The sequence below is a fragment of the Rutilus rutilus genome, assembly GCF_951802725.1.
Source record: "Rutilus rutilus genome assembly, chromosome: 25".
Classification (NCBI taxonomy): domain Eukaryota; kingdom Metazoa; phylum Chordata; class Actinopteri; order Cypriniformes; family Leuciscidae; genus Rutilus; species Rutilus rutilus.
The window spans coordinates 8035075-8058973 of record NC_140229.1 but is presented as its reverse complement, the minus strand read 5'-3'; the positions used below and the strand labels follow the sequence as shown (position 1 = coordinate 8058973).

General features: G+C 36.2%; 1 protein-coding gene across 2 annotated transcripts in view; it reads right to left on the bottom strand.

Moving 5' to 3' along the window:
- The window catches only part of gdpd5a (glycerophosphodiester phosphodiesterase domain containing 5a), a 26640-nt gene extending 3278 nt beyond the window's left edge, over positions 1–23362 (bottom strand). For both annotated transcript variants that reach the window (XR_014626384.1, XM_084401385.1), the window contains exons 1-13: positions 22977–23362; positions 12429–12593; positions 6181–6284; positions 5751–5844; positions 4494–4553; positions 4307–4405; positions 4089–4182; positions 3415–3560; positions 3087–3169; positions 2391–2541; positions 2090–2311; positions 802–959; positions 118–265 (exon numbers count right to left, since the gene is read on the bottom strand). Coding sequence is in view for 1 of the 2 variants with exons in the window: in XM_084401385.1 (XP_084257511.1) it covers positions 118–265; positions 802–959; positions 2090–2311; positions 2391–2541; positions 3087–3169; positions 3415–3560; positions 4089–4182; positions 4307–4405; positions 4494–4553; positions 5751–5844; positions 6181–6284; positions 12429–12545 (1476 nt within the window). In the remaining variant the exon portion in view is untranslated. The remainder of the gene's footprint in view (positions 1–117; positions 266–801; positions 960–2089; positions 2312–2390; positions 2542–3086; positions 3170–3414; positions 3561–4088; positions 4183–4306; positions 4406–4493; positions 4554–5750; positions 5845–6180; positions 6285–12428; positions 12594–22976) is intronic.
- Between the last annotated feature and the right edge of the window lie 537 nt (positions 23363–23899).

The window sequence follows — 23899 nt, the reverse complement described above, 5'->3', positions numbered from 1 at the left end:
GAGAGAGAGAGGGAGAGAGAGAGAGAGAGAGAGAGAGAGAGAGAGAGAGAGAGAGAGAGAGAGAGAGAAAGAGAGAGAAAGAGAGAGAAAGAGAGAGAGACAGAGAGAGATCAGTACCATGATCCAGATAGGATTAGGCACTTTCTTCAGGATGTGTGGGGCATCAGAGGAGACGGATTGAACCCCGCTGCACCACATGAGCGAATAAAGCCACGGCTCGTTCACCGTATACACGTTTACACTCACATTACTGCCAGAAAACTGCCTGCTCACAACACACACACACACACGCAGAGTGAAAGTGAGCTTAGTAAAAGTATTACAGAACAAAACCACATGCTCTATTTTCATCTGAATGGAATTATAAAATTTATGATAAAATGTATTATATAGAGCAATAAATAATGCACCAAAAATAAAATTTCACATTAAAAACATTAAAATATATATTATATAAATCTAAAACTACAAAACAATGCATAATAAGATATCATAAAGTAATAACAATAATAATAAACATAACTTAAAAACATTATACAGATGCATCAATTATCTAATTAAATTTAAATCCATTAAAATATGGATATAATATTAAACAATGGTAGATGTTAAATTAATATATTTCCAAACACTGTATCCCATAATAATGTAATAGTAATTTAATATCCTACGATTTTAGCGTAACAGCAATAGTATTGAGAACATCTGATGTAATATTTCACTGCAAAATGCTTTCAGTATAATGTTCAATCCAGATTGCGAAAGGCAGATGTGTGTGTGTGTGTGTGTGTGTGTGTGTACCTGATATCCTGAGCTCTGGCCTGGCTGTAGTGGAGGGTCAGAGTACTGATCCCTCTTTCTTTCAGCTCAGCCACAGGAAGTTTCTCATCTGACGTTTGCTGAAGGAGAGGAACGGCTGCACGCACCTTCTTCCTGTACCAGTCAGGCGTCCACATCACCTAAACAGACACAGGAGCTTATTAAGCTCTTTTATAATCTTAGAAGCTTGTTAAAAAAAAAAAAAAATCTGAATATTAAGGCAAAATTTCAACAAACTATATAAAAAAGAAAAGAAAAATAAATAAATATATATATATTTTTTAGGTAAATACATAATTTATTAAAAATGATTCGGCTGATGAAGTAGTATCTAATAAAGGTCTTTTCTAGTGTTAGAAGCTTATTAAGAATATTTTTCTCAATATTTAAGATGTAGACTGACTAATAAGACTTATTAGACAAGATTTAAACAATTTTGATTTCAAATTCAAAAACGATTTCAAATAAATAAATTGTTTTTTAAACAAGTATTTTAGATGAATTCTGAATTTATTAGAAATTGTTTGCTACATACATTAATCTACAATTATATAAAAATATTTTTAAACAAATAAGTTTTTTCTTACATAAATTCTGAAATTATTAGAAATGCAATTTCATAAAATCCAAATGTTTTATGAAAATGTATGTTCATAAAATTATGATAACGGTATTCTTTTTAAAGTTAGAAGCTTATTAAGAATATTTTTCTACATATTTATGATTTAGACTATTAAGATATTATTTCAACAAACTGTATAAAAAAATCATAAATAAATGGATTTTGATATTACAAATATTTACAAAAGTTCTGATTTTATTAGAAATGATTTGGCTAATAAAATGATAAGTCTTTTCTCATTTTAGAAGCTTATCAATAATATTTTTCAAAATATTTTTCTTATATTAAGATTTAGACTAAATATGAGGATAACATCATAAATACATACACACATATTGTTTAATATATATTTTTGAATCTTAAATTATGTTAGATAAATTCTGAATGTATTAGAAATTGTTTGTCTCATAAAAATGATAATTTTAGAAGCTTATTAAGATTTAGACAAAATATTAAGATAACATTTCAATAAACTGTAAATACATACATGAATACATACATTTTAAATACAAAATCGTAAATATTGTTAAATATTTATTTGAAATGATTTGCCTCATTCAGAACATGTTGCCCATTTATTTTCTAATCTTCATCTTATTCCGTCACTTCTAACACTGCTGAGTGTCTACATGTGTGTTGCGCTCTCACCTGTTCTGGCTGGATGCTGGATCTCTGAATCACCTTCAGCGCATCACTGACCCAGAGCTGGTGCCGGGGATGCTGGGGTGGAGGCCGGCGCAGGCTGAAGATCACGGAGCGGTTGGTTCTAGCAGCCAGACGCAGCAGCTCCGCCAGGCTACACACCGTCTGATTGGCCGTGCGGTTGCGGTCCTTCTCTGACAAGTACTGCGCTGTCCAGTACGGGTCATCCTGAGGGACAAATGACGTCAAAATCCTTGTTATCAGTGAATGTAGACAACAGAAATGAGAAAGGAATAGAACTGAATACCCTGAGGAACCAAAGTCCAGCATTGAGACTGCGAATCTCTGTCCAGTTAAAGAACGAGGCGTCGTGGTCCTGACGGGCAGGAAACAGTTTGTCCACGTTGGTGGTCCTGCGTAGCGTGCGGTCCCTCATCAGAAAGGGCACTCCATCCAGACTGAAGTGAAAAAAGCATCCAATCACACAGGAGTCTGGTTATTCAGAGCCAATCAGAGCAGCAGACATTCTTTTCTCATATTCAAAAAGGTATAAAATAAAACAAAATACAAATATTAAATAAATTAATAAATAACTATTTTTGAGATAAATTCATAATTTATTAGAAAGAATTAAAAACAATATTTAAGATTTAGACTGAATAATAAGACATCATATTTCAACAAAATACATAAAAATAAATAAATACATACATTTTTAAATCTTAAATATTTTTAGATGAATTCAGAATTTATTAGAAATTGGTTCTCTCATAAAGTAGCTGATTAAGCTGATAAAGTAGCCTTTTCTAATGTTGGAAGCTTAAGAATATTTTTCTCAATTTGTCTCATTCAAAAAGGTATGATAATAATAAAAAAAAATAAAAAGTAAATAAATTAAAAAAGCAAAATTTAAATAAAAAATATAAATGAAATAAAATAAAATAAGATTAATTAAAAAAGGTATATGAAATTTCATTAAGAAAGTCAACAACAAAATGGATACCTAATAGTAACATCTGCTTCCAGAGCAGCGACTTTCTGTTGCAGCGCTTTACTAAACGACATAATAGTGTGTTCTGGAGCGAGCTGAGAAAGAGAGAGAGAAAGAGAAAGAGAAAGAGAGAGAGAGAGAGAGAGAGAGAGTGTAATGCGAGTTACTGTCTTAACACTCCTTAGAAGAAGTCAAACAAACAGTTTAAGCTTCACCGTACAATCAGCTTAATGCTTAGATTAAGTGTAAGTGCTACTCTACAGCAGGGATACACTATTTGTTGCTAAACTTCAGAAAGAAACCACAAGCAAGTCAATCATTTCAGGATTATGAAACTCACCATTGGAGCTCCACGACGGCCAAAGACAGCAGGACGAGGACCGAGCTTGGACCGGTCCATGATGCAGGGAGAAGAGATGAAGAGGGGAACCAGATACAAAACCAGGAGAACGCTCACATAAACCACCAGCGTTACAACCTGGAGTCCTGAGCAAACACACAAACATATGCATGTAAAAAAAAAAAATACACCACTGTTCAAAAGGTTGTGGTCAGTACAAGTCTTTTATGATCACCAAGACTGCTTTTATTTATTCAAAAATATAGCAATACTCAAAGTGCGAAATATTATAATACTCGTAAATACTGTGAAATATTGTAATTTAAAAGACACACATATACATACATATATATATATATATATATAAAATCTAATTTATTCCTGTGATGGAGTTGAATTTTCAGTAGACATTACTCCAGTCTTCAGTGTCATGATCCTTCAGAAATCAGTCTAATATGCTGATTTAGTGCTCAAGCAACATGCATTATTAATATCAATGTTTAAAAAAGTTCTACTGCTTAATATTTTTGTGGAAACCGTGTTTTTTGTGGAATAGAAAATTAACAATTAACTGTGATTTATTTATTTATTGGCGCAGGAGTGCGTGATTGAAATTACAGTCGTCCTGCCTTTGACCCGATCAGCCATTTCCCCTCACATGACCTTCAACTCACTTGATCGCTCTCCGCGCACCACCTGACCGGCGATGACCCACCCTAATGCTGTGACCACAGCTAAAGCCCCGATGTGCAGGAACGGCCCTGTGAACTACACCAGCAAAAACATGAGACAGAACACACTTTCAAATATCACACTTGAACAGGGCTTAAATGAATCGTCAAGTAAGACCTCAAGACATTGGACAGTAAAATGCTGATGATGTTGATCCGACCTGCAGAGAAATTATGACAATGTCCCATTCGTCCTGCCAGAAATCATCAATGGACACCACTCCTGTTATGGTGGAGAGCAGGACAGCCAAAACTACAATCTGTGGGAAATAAAACTTTTTTAATTTACATTCAGAATATTGGTCTGGTTCTAGACTTAAACAGACTTAAAAAGAGGTTCTGTCTCACCTTATGGATCCAGTATAAGTTAAGCTGCTGTCCCAGTGCAATGTGACAAAGTGCAAGAATCTAAAAAAAGAAAGAAAAAAAAGAAAAATGTACATACACACAGACTGCTTATATACTATACTATACTATACTATATGTGTATCTATATATGCAGGTATATATATATTTTTTTGTTTTTGTGATAATTATTGATGTGTATAATAGAGATATCTTATGTTTATATATATATACACACTGTATAAGCATAGTGTGTGTGTGTGTGTGTGTGTGTGTGTGTGTGTGTGTGTGTGTGTGTGTGTGTGTGTGTGTATACAGTATACACTTCCCGGCACAAAAAAACCCCCAGTAATATTGTGAAATATTTTAACAATTTTACTGTTTGCTATTTCAATATATTTTAAAATGCAATTTATTTCAGTGATGGTAAAGCTGAATGTTCAGAAATCATTCTAATATGATGATTTGATGCCCAAGAAACATTTATTATTATCAATTCTTAAAAACAGTTGTTCAATTTTTTTAATTTTTTTGATTATTTGATGAACAGAAAGTTCAAAAGAACAGCATTTATCTGTAACAGAAAGCTTTTGTAACATTATCACTACCATTCGAAAATGTTGGGTCAGTTAGTTTTGTTGTTTTTTTGTGAAAGAAATGAAAGAAATTAATAATTTTATTCAGCAAGGATGCATTAAATTGATCAAAATTGACAGTATAGACATTTATTATGTTGCAAAAGCTTTCTATTTCAGAAAAATGCTGTTCTTTTGAACTTTCTATTCATCAAAGAATCCTGAAAAGAAATTGTACACAACTGCGATAAGAATAATAAATGTTTCTTGATCAGCAAATCGGCATATTAGAATGATTTCTGAAGGATCATGTGACACTGAAGACTGATGCTGAAAATTCAGCTTTGATCACAGGAATAAATTACATTTTAAAATATTCAAATAGAAAACAGTTATTTTAAATTGTAAACATATTTCACAATATTACTTTGAATAGTTTTTGCTGTATTTTGGATCAAATAAATTAAGCCTTGGTGAGCAGAAAAGACTTCTTTTAAAACATAAAAAAAAATAAGTGCTACTTAATTCCTGACCCTAGAAGCAACCTGTGGTTAAGTTCTTCAAACATAAATACAAATATAATCAAAGACACAATGGTGATGCTTGCGACAATTAAAAGGTAACAAAAAGTTTAAAGGCAATGCTCCCTTTCTCTGTCACATGTGCGTGTGTGAAGAGCACTCACCATTAAAAATGCAGTGTAAGTGAATCCTGTGAGTGTTGTGGCGAGAATAGGAACCGTGCCATCCTTCCAAACAGCCGAACGATTATATAACAACCTGCCAGCGAAATAAAACCAATTAGAGAGGTTCACACACACCAACGGGGGGATACAAAGCGTGCTTTACACACACAAGAAAGATGTTTTTCAACCCTTTGTGTGTAAAATGACTTCAGAAACTTCATATGCAATCCAATTTTTGCAAATATAATGGACTGTAAACCATGCAATTAAACTAGTAACTCATAGTAAACGCATAAAACATGCTCTAGTAATTAAATGTGTAATCATAGGGTTGATGTCAGTTTCATGGCGAGGACACGCAGCAGGGTCCAGAGTTAATGACCAGCTGATGTCACTTCCGAAACAGCAGGTTCCTCCAGGCTGAACTCACCAGTTGAACTCATTGTAGTCATTACGGGCCTCCAACCAGAAGTAGGACCAGATGAGGAGGAGGAGAAACGAACAGCAGAGGAGGAAGAACCATGAGCATTCCCACTGTAAAGCAAAAACAGGAAGTGATGCACACACACATGCACTGCAGGAGACGGACACTTAAGGTGCGTCCCAATTTGCGTACTTATTGACTGTTCTAAGCCATTTTGTGGTAGAAAGTGAAGTATAGTACTGTATAAACTAAAGATGTATGGGCACTACATTTCTCTGCCGATATCACATTATTCAGAATTATATCTGCCGATACCGTTCGTTTGATTTTCATAAGGGGAAAAAAAAATATCTCTCCCAACTGAAGCTGTAAATTATACAGGGAACCATCTCATTTGGTACATTATTACAATAATATTAGAGGTTAAAATTAACAACAGAGCCCAAACTATTATATTAAATTGCTATTGATTTTCAGATATAATAACTAAACTCAAATAAATCTGAAATGTTCGTATACGACTCAGTTGCACATAAGGTAGTTTTCAATAACACTTGTCTTCATGACAAATTTATTCAAACATGCATGCATAATTAACAGTAAATAAGCTCCTCTTTAGTGTTTTTATAGCTAACCAACGAACTGTGAACATTAGATAACTTTCCTGAGGTAAATGCAACGTTAAAGGGGTCATATAATGGTACATGCACTTTTACAAGTTGATTGTACTGAAATGTGTGTTGGCAGTGCCTGTACACAACTGTCATAAAATGATAAACATCCATCCAGTGGTTTTTTTTTAATCTCCTTATATGTTTTCCCGTCTCAAATCAAGCCGTTCGACCGTGTGACGTCACACGGTCGGACGCCCCTCCCACGATTGTTGATTGACAGCAGCGTTTCAACACAGACCCACCCTCGCTTGTGAGAGAGCTGTCAATCATAGCCGTCATTGTTGATACTGGAGCACTGTCTATGAGCAGAATGGCGTCTAAGCGATTGTGGTGTTCTGTTCTTGGGTGTAATAACGAACACAGCATCATTTTGATGTTCCTAAATCCGAACCGCTGAAGACGCAGTGGCTGAGTTTGTTTTCGAAGGGAATATTCCCCACGATCAACGTCAATGCTTTCATGTACTTGCGCGAATCATTTCACACACCAGACTGCTTTACAAACAAGGTCAATATAAAGCTGGTTTTGCTAAGAAGCTGCTCCTGAAAAAAGGATCGGTACCAACTATTCGTGTTTCTGCTGCACGTCCAGAAGAAGAAGTGAGTGTAACGTTTTATTAACCTTTATATTAATCTTTATATTAATCTTTGCTAATCGCTTGCTGCACGCTTCACGATGAATGCGGCTGTTTACACTCAGGGTACATTACGGCATGTTTTCTATGTACCACATTCTCAATATAATTCATAATCCCACGTTTATAATGAACAACGCGTTATGGTTATTGTGTTATTATTACAAACGGTGTACGCACAGAACAGAGGGGCGGGGTGAGCAAAGCTCATTATCATTTAAAGACACATGCACTTAAACGGCGTGCTGAAAACAGAGCTGTTTTTGACCAGGTAAAATGAGTGTTTTCTTACAATACTAATGAGAATTTTTAATTAATGCATATTACAAACTTTTAATTTAGACCCTAAAGAATCATATTAGCTTGTACAAAAATGGCATTATATGACCCCTTTAAGTGACACATCGTTCACAAGCTTTTTTATTGCTGCCCGATTGAAACACTGATTGCGAATACATGGGACATGATACATTTCTGTAAGTTATGCATGTTTTTTCGTGCTATAACTTGTATTAAAGTGCAAGAAACGGCTAGCTTTCCATGCTGCTAGAACAGGATCTGTCACGTCAAAACGCCATTTATTGTTTGAATTTTGTCATAAAATGGACAGAATTTGAAAGCTGAGACTTTGTTTCATATCAAAAGTAAAAAAAGCACAAAGCTCTTTGTGGTTTTTGGATGGGAGGCGCTACAAAAAATATTTGGTGTAGGGAAAAGCGCGGACATGGCAACCCTGGCTTGAACTATGGGTCAAATAGAGCCTGCTTTAACGTCACTATTCTTTAAACTGTAAATGTGTTATTGTCGCATTAGCTTAGACAGCCCTAAATTCACAACAAGAGACATTTTCTTAACAGTCGGACACTTTTTTTTGCCCTGATCATTGGCTGTTTTTAAACAATCGGCCGATGGATGAGAGTGAAAATGATTGCTTTTATGTCAATTATGGGTCGATACATCGGTGAATCCCTAGTATAAACACTGAAATTCCAAGAAAAATTGCACTTTAAATAAAAACTCAAACACTATAGTACATAGTGGATAGTATAAGTGCAGTGTCTGTCAGTAACAGTCCATGCAGACTTTATTTATTTGCTTTTAATATCGCTCTTTATATCCTTAATAACATGTTCACATTATCCAAAACCCCATTTATCACATATCAAGAGTGGCAAGGGAAGGTAAAAAGCCACTGAGGTTAAATACGTAGCTTTTAAGATGCCTTAAATTTTTTAGAAAGTATATTAAATTGTGAGCTGAAGTAACTACTAATAAGTTTAAGATGGCAGTTGAATTCCTTCACCATAGAAACCACACAGTGTTCCATAGCAAATTACAGCAGCAATGGAACATTTGCAGCACAGCAAGATCTTTCAGAGAGAGAGAGAGAGAGAGAGAGAGAGAGAGAGAGAGAGAGAGAGAGAGAGAGAGAGAGAGAGAGAGAGAGAGAGAGAGAGAGAGAGAGAGAGAGAGAGAGAGAGAGAGACATTGCCTGGCACCAAAGCATGTTTCCTGGGAGACAAGGCAAGGTAGCTATTATAGATAGAGAGAGCGGAGCTTCATTGTTCTGTTAACAGGAGATAAAGGGTGATGTAATAACAGTCCAACTTGTCACGGCTCACCTGATGATGATAGTGTAAAAGATCTCACTCAGTGAATGGGGATGTCATGTTGATATTATATCATTTATGTATGATTCTCAAATGTTATTCAGTAACCTGTGACATGTTGGACACTGTAGAGAAAGGGGTAACTCTTAATAATAATTTAAATGTATTATATATATATATATATATATATATATATATATATATATATATATATATATATATATATATATATATATATATATATATACATACACACACACACACACACACAATATATAAAAATAGTTGTTAATTAAAATATAAAGATGAACTGATTCAGTGAGTTCATTCAGTTTTCCAGGATTTGTCAAACTGTAAGTCGTAAGACTAATTTGCTCATGAATTGGATTATACTTGTTGCACTGTACATTTCTGCATGTACTGTAGGAAATAAGACAGCCATGTTATTCGCCATTATTCCGCAGTCCATGAATCTGTTGGGTAACACAAGGTGCAGAGAGACATCTAAGTTCAGTTTCCAGATCAGATGGCTCGCATCCTGCTGGCATGCAGACTCTCAGAACCCAAAAAGACCTTTCACTCCTCTGGAGTCGTGGAAGAGATCTGATGACCACGTCCCGAGATTCTCTGGGTGTTTCGTTCAGATTCAGGGTGAATTAGGGTAATTTACTGTGATTCTCACCCCAAACCCAGGTAGAATATGCTAATGTTTTGATATGTTTTTAAAGAAAGACGTCTTTTACGTTTACAAAGGCTGCATTTATTTTGATAAAAAATTCAGTAAAAACAGTCATATTGTGAAATATTAATACCATTTAAAAGAACGGTTTTCTATTTTAATATATTTTAAAATGTAATTTATTCCTGTGATGCAAAGCTGAATTTTCAGAATAATTACTCCAGTCTTCAGTGTCACATGATCCATCAGAAATCATTATAATATGATTATTTTCTGCTCAAGAAATTTTTCTTATTATGATCAATGTTGAAACCAGCTGTGCTGCTTGATATTTTTTGTAGAAACTGATTTTTTTATTTTTTATTATTTGATTAATAGAAAGTTCAAAAGAACATGGTTTATTTGAAATATAAATCTTTTATAACATTATAAAGGTCTTTTGTAACATTTCAAAGACCACAATAAGTAATCTGACATGCCTTAAATACAACTCCCAACATAAACAATGTTGCATATAGTTTTCTAATTATTCCATACACCCTCACAGAGAATTTAAAAATGGACTGACTCATATTTTATTTGTCGTGTGTATTGTAGCGTAATTATGCTAAAGCAAAGGACACATTTCACTGTTGCGTTCATTCATTCTGCACAGCTGACAGCTGCTAATCCCTCAATCCAATCAGCTCCTCCAGACCTGCAAATGAGCACATCGAGTAGGACACATCGTTACCGTGTTCTAATTATAGAGTGGGCGGGGACAGCGGTATGCCAGCCAATCACAGGGCTTCTGATGAGTTTGCTCTCAATGCGAAGGTGAACTAATGACCGGGTGTGAGTGTGTGTGTGTGTGAGTGTGTGTGTGTGTGTGTGTGTGTGTGTGTGTGTGTGTGTGTGTGTGTGTGTTCAAGACTTTTTTTTTTGTGGGGAGGTGAAAACAAAGAACAAAAACCCACAAACTATTATATATATATATATATTTCAATATAATTTTATTATACATTGTATATTACAATTAATTGAAATAAATTAACTGAATAAAAAAAATGCATGTATATTCACTTTTAATTTATATATCTTTTTCTGCAGTTCAGAACGGTCCCAGATCAACTTCAGAACCCCTGGATGAAACTGAGCTTGATTTTTATCTTTAAATCAATTATTGTTCCAACATTTAAGCTTGATACCCTATGAATATTAGAAGACTTTCTGTAAAGATTAGATAAGGTGTGATTTCCAATCTGACTGCGGCTCAGATCAGGTCAGAACATTTGATCGCTGCGCTGGAATGGATGCCTGGTTAAAATAACGGGCATTTCTGGTTGAATAACTTTGCGAAATAATGCCAGTATCCAGTTTGGTGTCCCCAGACATTGAACGGACAAGTCAAAGAGAGGCAGAGAGACCTGACTAAGCCTCTCGCTGTGTTGTATACAGATTGGAATTGACCTACAACACGTCCTCCAGGGAATCTGAAACCCTGGCTTGAGTTTCTCTCTGTCTGATAGAGAGACAGTCAGACAGCAGAGGAGAAAGGAGAGGGACTTCATTACAGACTGCCAAGTTGCCCTTCGGTTCTGCCGTCAGCCTTTAAAAGGCTCATTAAATCTCCCTGTTTCAGCAGCAGTCAGTTCTCACCACACTTTTGAGAAATGCTACAAAAGTCTGCTTGGTAAACTGCGAGAGTGGAGGGCAAAAGGGGAGACCGACAAAACAGCAACAGCTTCACCTCAAGACCGTTTTATTTTGCTCTCATTGAGTTAAAAGCATGAAAGCTTCCCACAAATGCATGCTGCAATTTAGCATTACACACAACACAATATATACATGCAGGGCTTGACAGTAACACCCAGCAAATGCATCTGGATTTCAGCAGCGACGTGTAACGCAGTCTAGCCTAGCCACTTTGGTGGGTTGAATTTATATATAATATATACATTTTTTAAAAGGTATCTGAAATAATAAACCAAGTGCAAGTGTTGTCAAAAATATAGATTTTTCGATGCTGAAATATCTGAAACGCTTCCAATACTCATTCTTCTCAGAATAGATACATGATAGCAGCTGTGCTTTCTCTCTCTCTCATCTCTCCGACAGCGATTTGACACACAAACCCGCCTCCCACTTGTTTCATTTGCTCCGGATGAATATTGTTGGTGTTACAGGGCTTGAATTTCGATGTGGGATTGCGCGTATTGCACATTATTTGAATAATTCCCGCAGATTTTGTGCTCACAGCCGCCTCTCAGAACAAAATTGAGTTCTATTTCGCTGCTTATTGCACTTGAACAGTCAAATACACACAATATAACGTCAAAATGCGGTCTTGGCGTGTTTTCACGTAAACACAGTCAGTTTTAAGTGAACGTAAACAGTTGAGAAAGAAAACACATACTCTACAATGTTCATACAAATGAATTAACAATAAGTTATTATCATTACCTTGTCTTGGGTCAAATATAGGTGTCCTTATTTTGATGCTATGCTCATTTGTAAATGAGGACACATACAGTTTCTCCATAGAGTTACATTAGAAGACATGATTGGTCTGTAACGTTTGATGGCGAAAGGTCAATTACTCAACAGGTCAGTGTAATTTTTGCTTTATGCGGTTAGAGTACAAAGGCTTCTCCCACAATGGATGATGCTGTGGTTACCTTGGAGCTGTCGTCATGGGAGCGTTGGTACCGTTTCCAGCGGCAGCCGTAGATCCCGGTCAGACAAGACAAACACAGTTGTCTCTCATACACCTGTAACGGTTGGTGTTTCACCATAGTCAGGCCACAGCTGATCTGCAGTCATCCCACTCACACACTGCAGACCTGCAGGGACGAGACACATCTGTGAGAAACGGCATTATTGGTAACAAGACACTGAGATGAAACCCTTTCTTCAACTAAATTATACTCTCAGTGTTGACATTGAACTGAAAAACCAGTGGAGGATTTAGTCGTTTAGCTTTGAGTCTGGGAAACTTGCCTTAGGAAAACATACCAGAGAAAATCCTACAGCGCCGGAGCATAAACAATACGTCAGTAATAATTGCAGGAATCTGTAGGTCAACAGTAAAGCGAGTTAACCTTGCCATTTAATGCCAAGTGAAATGAAAAGTATAAAATCTTTTCATAATGAAACCATCATGGATAATACAGGAAATGACATCAAACAGCAGCTGAAAACAATGGCAACTGGCAGCACTTAACAAATAAAATAAATTAAGACTAAATTACAAACAATTATGTTTATAAAACACATTTATGGACCATTTGTTTCATTGTTATTGGATATTTAAATGTACTTTTAGGTTTAGATTACCTTTGCTCTCATCTAATATGGAAGTTTGTTTCCGCCACAGAATAAAACATTTTAAAAGATAATTTCGACTTTTTATCTCACAATTGTGAATTTACGAGATAGAAACTTGCAATTGCTTGAAGTTATAAAGTCAGAATTGCGTGACAAAGTTGCAATTACGTGCTGTGAATCAGAATTGCGAGATATAAATGATGTTTTATTAACAAGGTTCGGGAGGAGCACGTTCAGATAATTAACACAAGTGGAAAGCACTCAGCAATCAATGGTGAGAGGTATAAATACTCAGCAGTCTCACCTCATTCCATTGACAGTTTTTGCAGCATCCCTCCACCACCCCTTCTCCACACTTCTAGTACTAAACACTTACATACGGGGGGAGTACTCTGGGTTCGGGCTGAACTCCGAGCTCGGAGCCCTCCCTCCGGACAGCACGCCATATACGCATTAAACTTACCCATTTAAATTATATGTAAGTGTGAACTCGTGAAACACAATTGCGAGAAATAAACTCGCAATTCTGACATTTTCCTCGCAATAGCAAATTTATATCTCGCAATTCAGACTTTGTAACTCGCAATTGCGACTTTATATCACGCAATTCTGGAATAATAAAAATCAGAATTGCGAGATTTAAACCACAATTGTGAGAGGAAAAAGTCAGAACTGATAAAAAGTTGCAATTACCTTATTTATTTTTTTATTCTGTGGCGGAAGAAGCTTCCATAATCTAATGCTCAAAGTTAATCTTTAAAAACAATAGTAATTTATCTTTATATCTCAATCTCAAAATTAATTTACATTTTTCATACTGTGCATTATAATGTTGAGATGCCTAAATTCACTTTTAGCAGTTTAAAACTTTTCTGTGTGTGTTTTATTTTTTAATTAATTTACAGTGCATTCACACGTCTGTTAACGCTTCTCATTTACTTTGAATGGGTTACGTCATGCGTTGCCGAACTGAATTGTGGGTTCCATTGCGGTGCGTCACTGGCGTTGCTCGTGGCAGAAGTTGAAAACTTTTCAACTTTTCAAGCGCCAATGCAGGCGTCAGCCAATCAGATCACCTATGCAAACACCCTAGCGCAGACGTTAGCCAATTGCGTTCACGCAACACCGGAAAAGTAATGTGATTGGCTGTCGCATCAGCACCAAGATTCAGACACGCCCTCTGTCAAGCGTTGACGGCGATGCCCCGTGTGAATGCAGCATTATGCAAAATAGTTTAGAAGAATTTTAGCATCGGCCATTTATCGATTATCGGCCATAAAATAAAAATAATTATCAGCTTATCGGTATTAAGAAAAATGTAAATATTGGTGCATCCTCAATAAAAAATTTTTTTGCAGAAATGTATGTGTAGATTTTCTATTTCTATTCATCCAAAAGGACTGATAATTTTGGGACATATGATTAAAGGGATACTCCACTTTAAAATGAAAATTCTTGTTGTTTCAATCCTTTATGAATTTCTTTCTTCTGCAGAACAGAAAGGAAGATATTTAGAAGAATATCAGTAACCAGACAGTTTCTGGTCTCATTGACTTCCATAGTATATTTTTTGGTATTTTTAGTCTGGTTACTGACATTCTTCTAAATATCTTCCTTTCTGTTCAGCAGAAGAAAGAAATTCATACAGGTTTGAAACAACATGAGGGTGAGTATATGATGACAGAATTTTCATTTTAAAGTGGAGTATCCCTTTCACTAAGAAATAATGGCGAATATGCAGTTATTCCACCATCCTGGCCAATCAGATAAGATCTAGCTGGGTCAAGAGAGTTTTTGGCAGTTTTGTGTGCAATTTGCATCTGATGGTCAGTGAACGGACTGTGAGCGGCCCGTCTGAGGTTGATAACGGGTCCTACAGGACTCTGTGTGACAGCAGCTTTTTGATTCTGAGCTGTGAGACACACGTACAGAATTCCAGATTTTACGGAGTCAGATATTCAGATGCGACCCGACGGAATGAAAGCACCTTTCTGTCAGTCTACAGGTCACCATATTCCCCAAAGCTCAGTTCAGCACCACCAGACTGTCACTCACAAACCTTTGCAGCTTGAGGAATAAGGTTCATACAGTTCCCCATATGCAGCTGTGAAGCTGAAATAAAAGTTGGGAACACTTTACAATAAAGTTTCATTTGATAACATTAACATTTGATAACATGCGTTTTGGCCGTTCATTTACACGACAATGGCGTGCCTGAAAATGTGTTTCAAAGTGCACGTTTTTGAAAATTATACCATTAACTGATTATACCATTACCATTACAAAAATGCAAACTTGTGAAAAAAGAGACGTCATGCGCATTGCGTGTTCAGTCTATAGGCGTGACATCGCCAACTACTGGCTATTGATGCATAATGGAATCGCTGGTGTTTCCGATGTCACAAACTACCTTGTAACCGAGTGAGTGGAGGCGGGGTTAATTTGCATATTCATAGAACCGCGTAAACTAAAAGAGGCAAGGGTGTAGAGTTACATTTAAGCTATTTTAAGGCATGACAAAAAAATTCACGGAAAAAACTTTTAAATATGTCATTTTGGTGATCATAGATGAGTTTTAAGGAATAAAATGATTGATTACAGGGGGACTTTAACTAACATTACCAAGAAAAATATATATTGCTCATTGTTAGTTCATGTTAGCTAATGCATTAACTAATCTTGATGAATGAGACCTTATGTAAAGTTACCCAGAAGGTAAATTTCTGTAACTGGTACTATTGACTTCAAATGTGTCTTGTAGATGATTAATTTATCCACACAAACAATTGACTCACAGTTCACTTTCTTCAGAGACATTAAGCCACATCAACCTGCCAAATCCACAATGGCACTCTTGCAAACAGAAACAAAACCTGAGGTTGTTTTAATTTCTACTTATTTTAGAAAGACATAAAAGCATATTTGATAGTTTCCTCAAACGCATCATAAATAAAACCATCACAAACCCATAAGTCAACCACTGACCCAGCATTACCACACCAGATGCTCCGAGGAAAAACAACAGATTTCAATGACAATAATTAAAGAGGGCTATCAAGACACAGTCAGTACAGACTTGATCTTTGTCCACCAGAGCGCCCACACAGACAGAAAGATTAGCATATCATTAGCATCTTCAATAACCAGACTCACATTAAAAAAACAAGCTACTAAGAGTTTTCATTAGGCATTTCCTGCTTCATATTCCACAATAATCACATTCCTTTGAGTCATTCAGAACAAATGCTCTGGCGTTAACATATGATTCCTCACAAGGATTCCTCCACCCATCTCATAACCGCAGCTCTTCAAGTCACGATGGATCTGTTACAAATCAGGAAGAAAATTCTACTGTGAATGTGTATGAGAATATAAAAGCATCTGTGTTCTTCTTGTCCACACTTCGTTCTGCATGATCAAGACTAGCGTAACCCTTCAGTATTGGTGATTAGATATGATGTACTATCCTTTATTTTTGGAAATCAGGGGGTTTTGTGTACGGCACTTAGTACAATGTCTACAGCGCCCCAAAGATGTGCAATGCGTCAGTTAAATCATTCACATGCATCCTGTCCTGTGTCAAACAAAAGAAGTCATTATCTCTTTCAGACATTTCTTCCTGTTGAAAATGGCCCTGTATGAGCGAGGTAACACTCTTGTGTGAGCGCCTGATTGGGGCAGAGCGAGCGCGCACACACACACACACACACACTATGGACCTGATGTTAACATCGCATCTGTCGCCCTATTCTTAAAGGGACAGTTAAGCCAAAAAAAAAAAAAAAAAAGAAATCTGCATTTACTCACCCTAATGTTGTTCCAAACCTATAGGACTTTCTTGTGAGGGTCCATTTACAAGACACCGCTTTCAACTAAAAACAGAAAACATTTTATGCTTTTTGGCTGTTCATTTACATGAACCTGAAAACGCAAACTTTTAAAAACAGGATTCAAAGTGCACGTTTTTGAAAACGATACCGTTATAGTCTCCATGCAAACTACAAAAAAGCACATTTGTGAAACCGGTGACGTCATTACGTGTTTAGTCTATAGGCACGTAGTGTTTCTTTTCTAATCGTTTTTGCTGATCTGTGTGAACAGGAATCATTTTGACACCGTTGTCGTCTGCATGCGAAACGCAAAGGAGAAACTTTTCCAATTTTTGTACATCGTTGTTGTGTAAACGGACCCTTAAATTGTACAGATAGAGACAAACAAAAACATTTTTCTAAAGTTTTGGTGAACTATCCCTTTAAGTGTATTTGCATGAACTTCAGTCGTCAGAGCTTTAGATAAATTCAGATGGTCTACTCTACAGTGTTCCCAGCTGGAAAGTAAATGGGATAAAGTTCATTCCCAACTTCCTTAGGGTTTTTGGAGGTTGAGCAGTCAGGAAGCTTTACACCTGGGAAATTCAGTGTAAACACACCACAGATACACTAGACAAAAGTTTGGGGTCAGGAGATTTTTTTTAAAAGATACTTTTAATCAGCAAGAGTGCATTGAATTGATCAAAAGTGGCAGTACAGACATTAATAAAGTTACAAAAGATTTCTATTTTAATAAATGCTGTTCTTTTGAACATTGTGTTTCCACAACAATATGAAGCAGCACTGTTTACATCACTGATAATGATAAGGAATGTTTCTTGAGCAGCAAATAAGTATATTAGAATGATTTCTGAAGGATCATGTGACACTGTGATGATGCTAAAAACTCACCTTTCCATCACAGGGATAAATTACCTTTCAAAATATATTCAAATAGAATTTTTTTTTTTTATTGTAATATTTAACAATATTAGTTTTACTGCCTTTTTGATCAAATAAATGCAATCTTGGTGAGCATAAGAGACCGACCCCAAACTTTTGAACTGCATGTATATGACCTTTTGTAATATACATACTAAATGATATATCTACGGAAGCTTAAGCTCACCTTATTGACGCGATTATGTCTCCTTATGACACACTGAGAATCAGTACAGTGCAGCTGTATGACTTATGGAATAGCAAAACAGATCCTTCAACCTCAATTTTAAAACAGATTCTTCATAAATCCATTTAAAATGATATCCCTCAATGTTTACAGTGGTAGACACACACTTGAATAGAAGATATGTAGTAACCTTGTGTGTGTGCATGTGGGTATGCAGCTGTACTGGTGTGGGGCTTCATGCTTTAGCCTGTTTCCATGACACTGAGCTTTCCAGTAGCTTTTAAGACTTACAAAAGCCTCCAACATCAGGAGAGTAAAACGAGTCGTCTGCTTTTCTGAGTCCCATTCCCGCCAGCTCAAACTGCAGACCCTCTCGCCCTTCCACGCCTGACGGACTTTCCCGACAGGTATGATGGCCAGAAACAGGAAGCTACTTTTTGTCTGCTTAATTTCCTGCCTCACTCCAGGCCCTCTATTCAAGTGAGCAAAGGGACTAAATGCAACTAAGCGCTTAGCTTCAACAAAGTGTTTTTCCCCATTCATTTTCTGGATTTTTCATTTTCTGGAAGTTTTAAAATCCATGAATCAAACCAACTTGGTCAGAGATGAATCATATAAAATTGAAAACCTGAACTATGAACAGCCCATGAAGCATTGCAAAATAAATGACAATATAAAATTATTGACTTATTGATTGAGGTACAAAATTCAATATTTGATAAGTGTATAAAATGCAACATTTTAATGTAGGCTATTGTAAAATATGCAAGAATTTAATATATTTTAAATGTATTTAAAGTTTACTTTAAAATATTCAAATATGTAAGTTGTTTGAGAGTGTATGGATACTGACTCGATTACGACATTCGCAATGCTTCATGGAAATTGCAAAGCTCTTTTGGCGCAGTTCTTATTTCCATGTAACAGCGGATTCTTTGATCAATGGATCCAAGGGGAATCTCTCTTCAAGATTGTGATGTATATAGTTTTTTATTTTATTATTATAGATACTATGCATCCTGATAAAGTTCCCTTGGCCTTTGGAATTAAAATAGCCCCACATCATCACATAGCCTTCACCATACCTAGAGATTGGCATGGAGTACTTTCCATAAGATCATCTCTCAATGCAAATCAAACTAGCTATTAGGCTAACTGAAATAAAACCATGCCAATCTCTAGGTATGGTGAAGGCTATGTGATGATGTGGGGCTATTTTAATTCCAAAGGCCAAGGGAACTTTATCAGGATGCATAGTATGCTGGATCCATGAAGTAACTGGCCTTTAAAAATAAAAATCTGCCTGCCTCTATGGGAATTTAACATAGGGGTGTCCAAACTTATGCACCCTGTATTTTAAGGAAGAACATTTATTTATTTACGATACATTATTCATTCACAAAGAAAATTGGCGTCCTTAAAGGTTGGATTTTTCAAATTTTTTTAAATTAAGGCATTAAGTTTAATTTCCAAAAGATGATTTTTTATTCCTCTTTTTAGTCAACTTTAGCATGGGTGTCTAAACTTATGCATAGCACTGTATGTCTCTGATTGGTCATTGCGTTCACGCGCTCAACATATAGGTCTCTGATTGGTCATTGCGTTCACGCGCTCAACATATATGTCTCTGATTGGTCTTTGTGTTCACGCACTCAACATATGTCTGTGATTGGCTACAATGATCAGCGCTTCAAAAACATGTCTTCACAGAGCGCTTGTTTTTGCCAACGTGTCTTTAAAGCGTTGATCATTTATTATTTTAGAGCAAAAAAATACATTTTAAACAATGACTACATTGCATATTAATAATCAGGCTTGTTGTTTTTAAAAAAAAAAAAAAGAGGAAAAAGTGCACTTCAGTTGCATTTCATAGAAGAAATTTAGGGTTTGTTACACGACAACATACAGATGACAACGTAGTCAAAACAATCCCCATTCACACGTATCTGCGAAAACAACTAAAACTCTGTATTATGCTGCCAGTAGTTGGCGATGTCACTTTGTAAAGAAACACTACGCGCCTATAGACTGAACGCGTAATACGCACGCGCATGACGTCATCGTTTCACAAATTTGCGTTTTTGTAGTTTACACGGAGACTATGACGGTATCGATCTCAAAAACTTGCACTTTGAATCCAGTTTTCAAAAGATTTCGTTTACAGGCCACCAAAACGGTGTTATCGTGTAAATGAACGGCCAAACCGCATAAAAAGTTTTCCATTTTTAGCTGAAAACAGTGTCATGTACAAGGCCCCCCAAGTCATACAGTTTTGGAACAACATGATAAAGGTGATGCCAGAATGTGCTTTGACAATAAAATGACAACAGCACTTGGGATGCAACAATACTGTACGTTTTCCATTCGCAAACAACTCATTCCTCGTGAGATTCATTGTTTTTCACCTCAGATTTTGAGTCCAGAAACTCTCATTAACTCCAGCATGACATTAACAAGAAAATGAACACTGTTTCTATTCAAGGACTCATGCATGATTCAAAAGTCTGAAAATAGAGAGACATTAAGTCATTGTACAGCTTCTGATTAGGCAGCGCAGAACAGCAGTGACGTATTGAGGAATGGGTTTGGGAAGTTTCTGTGGGAAATCATCCAACAGGTTTGATGGATTCACCGAACAGAGGAAGGGTTTACTTTCCCATGGATGAAACGAGCCCTTTGTATTCCCACTCCTCTGGTGGGCCCTCTGTGGATTTATCTGAGATAATGTGAGCACAGACAACCTTATTTATCTCTCTTATTATGCTGCTTTTGTTTTGGCACCTTCTCACCTGCTCTGAGAAACAGCAGTCTCATAGTTTGGATGTTAAACATGGTGGGTTGTTGTGGAGAGCTCATAATGATGGTACCTGACGTAGATGCCATGGAAAAAGCGAAATATGATACGAAGACCGTATTTGTGACTGAACGACACCAAACGGGGAAATCAGACAATCATTTCTCAGGAGACCTGAAATGCCTTGTTATGAACAAGTCTACAGTCAGAGCTTAGGATTGGAGAAGATGAAAGACTAGGGGTGTAACGATACCCTCGTGTCACGATTCGATACATGTGCACGATACTGAACTCACGATACGATATTATTGCGATACTCCAAGACATATGATAAAAGGTTAGCAAAAAATGAACTGTTGATTCAAATGGTAAATTTGGTATTACATTGGGTGTGTAAAATAAATGAATAGGCTTGGACTTGTGCTGATAACCCAATTCACAGCACAAGAGACACCAGAATAAAAATATTCATGATTCTGAAAATACAGAATTATTTTAGACGAATATGCCACACTCTTTCACTGACTAGATATATTTAAAATAATGTAGACACTTTTTACTGGTAACATAAGACATTTGGCATTATCAGGTCCCACAAATATTCCCCATTTGCATTATTATACATTATATTCAACATTGTATATAGTAGTTTAATATAGTACTGACACTAAACTTGAATTTTTTCACACACAGTAATTTTCATTTTGGGTGAACTATACACAATACATATTCTCACTGTCCACAATACATATTGTTGCATTTTTGTATTGCGATATATTGTTACACCCCTATGAAAGACATCAACATCCAACACCCTTCATCTGGTTGCTCCCGTCTCTTGCTCAACACTGTTAGTCTTTTCTCTCTTGGACATTTCCTGAGGAGCGGTCTGCACCACTTCCCTCAACATTCAGCCCAAAACTTTTGAAGTTTTAGAGAAATGATCTGCTCTCATTAAATTCTGGTAGCATCATAAAGAATTAGCAGGGTATGAAAGGGTCATTTTTCTTTAACTGAAAAAAAAAAAGCGCTTATATGTGCAGAAAAGGGTGCTGATGGTCAGGAGACTGGGGCTAGTTGTCACAGGAACTATATCTCAGTAATCTATGAAGTCAAAAGTCCAAACACACATGCTTGTTTTCTCTATTAGTGATTTTGAATGATTTCAAACATCTCATTCAAAACCTTCTCAAATTAGAATCTAATTACAAACTAAAATTGCACTAATATTATCATATCTTTCTATAGCCTAGCTGTTGTGAAACAACTGAACACTATAAACCACACATCAGACAAGAGTCAACTGATCAAGGTAGATTTTAACTCTCAGGACAAGAGAATTTTTCAGAAATCTCGTGTCAAGGCACATGGGACAAGATGCCACGCGTTTATGTATTTGTTCTTTTTGTTTTATTTTATTCATTTTTTATTATTTTGCATTGGTCACATTCATTGCTTTGAATATAATTTTAAAAACTTACAATAAAATATAAATGAGAAAATGTACAGCTTAGATTTTGTTTAAAAACTTATAATAGGAATACTCCATTGTGACAGCCCCATAATGTGTGACAACATGCTTCGTTTTAGAAAAAAAGAAAAAGAAAAAACCTGTCATTGCCCAGTCTGTTTTGTGTAAACAGATACTGTACACAGAGTAATTATAACTTTGAGTGAAGAGTAACTGTTAAAACAGACAAAGGGGTGAATACAGGTTGATTGGGACTTTTCCCCAGTCATCTCAATAGCAAAAAGTGTCACAATCACCCTGAATTCACCCTACTTTACAAAGCTTTTAGTAAACAGTAACAAGTACTGTACCTAAAAGCACCAAGTTTGTTTGTACAATGGTATGTTTTCTGGGCATTTGTCGTATAAATACATAAATTCAAAACCATGGAATAACTTATATCAAAGTGTGGTATTACTATCAAAATGGTACAATCACATAGGCTACTTTTCAAGGAAAACTCAATTGTATAAAGATAAACAGACGTTTTAAATAAACAAAACAGAGCTTCGTTTACTTCTTGCATATTGTTGCGATGCATACATCAAATATAAATCAAATGACTAAATGTAAACGTAGGCTACTACATAGGCATGTGATAGTAAACATGCTTAAGTATAGGCTGCTTATCCAGACTCCTTTTCTTTTCCTTCTTACCTTCTCGTCGGCAAGGTGATCAGCGCAGGTGGTTGAGTTCTCTTCCTCCAGTGTTTTCCTCTTAACTTGTGTTGTCGTCTGTGTGTCTATCTGTATCTTTCTTTAAAATGTTAAACAGCCCACTCAACGCATCAAGGTGTGTGACATTAATGGAAATAAACTACATTAAAGTTTCGGACACGCGCGCGGCGCTTTAAATCCAATCTCACTGGCACTGGCACTGGCACGAACTCCAGCAAGATGGTTCATATGAATATTGCACTACAACGTGTTTTGTGTTTGGAGGATTGTGATTCACCGAAGATATTCAGTACAGATCGGGTGAGTAAATCCATCCGATCCAAAAGCCCGTGGGAGGAGCTGCACCCCTCCTCTTCCTCCTCCTCTTGATCAGGCGTCATCAACGCGCTCTTAGTAATTAACAAACCACAGCATTCGTGAACAGTGCTGTATTTAAGTTCATAAAAGCGATATCTGTTAATTAAATTTAAACTATAACCGTTAAAAGCATCTCAACAGCTCCAACTTCTCAGCAAAGAAAAGACTTGAGGTATTTGATTCACCTCAGTGACTCGAATCTTATGAATTTGTTCACTAAATAGATTAATTCATTGATTCGTTTGGTGTGTTCAGTTGTGTCTGAAATCACCACGTATACCCACAATTCTCTACATTAGTCCACTAATAGCATATAGTTCACTTGAGGGAGTGAATGAAAAGTGAAGACACTGAGTGTGCCGAATGGGCTGCCGCTTTTGCATAGTTATTGCTGTATGAAACTGACAGCTCCAGTAGTAAGATGAAAAAATGCCTATCTTGAACCCTATCGTGGAAACTATGTATAAACCTTAATTAAACAATTTAATAATCAATTGGATTGGATGGATGGATGATTCATCTGTGAGCGCCATGTTCTGGTCAGA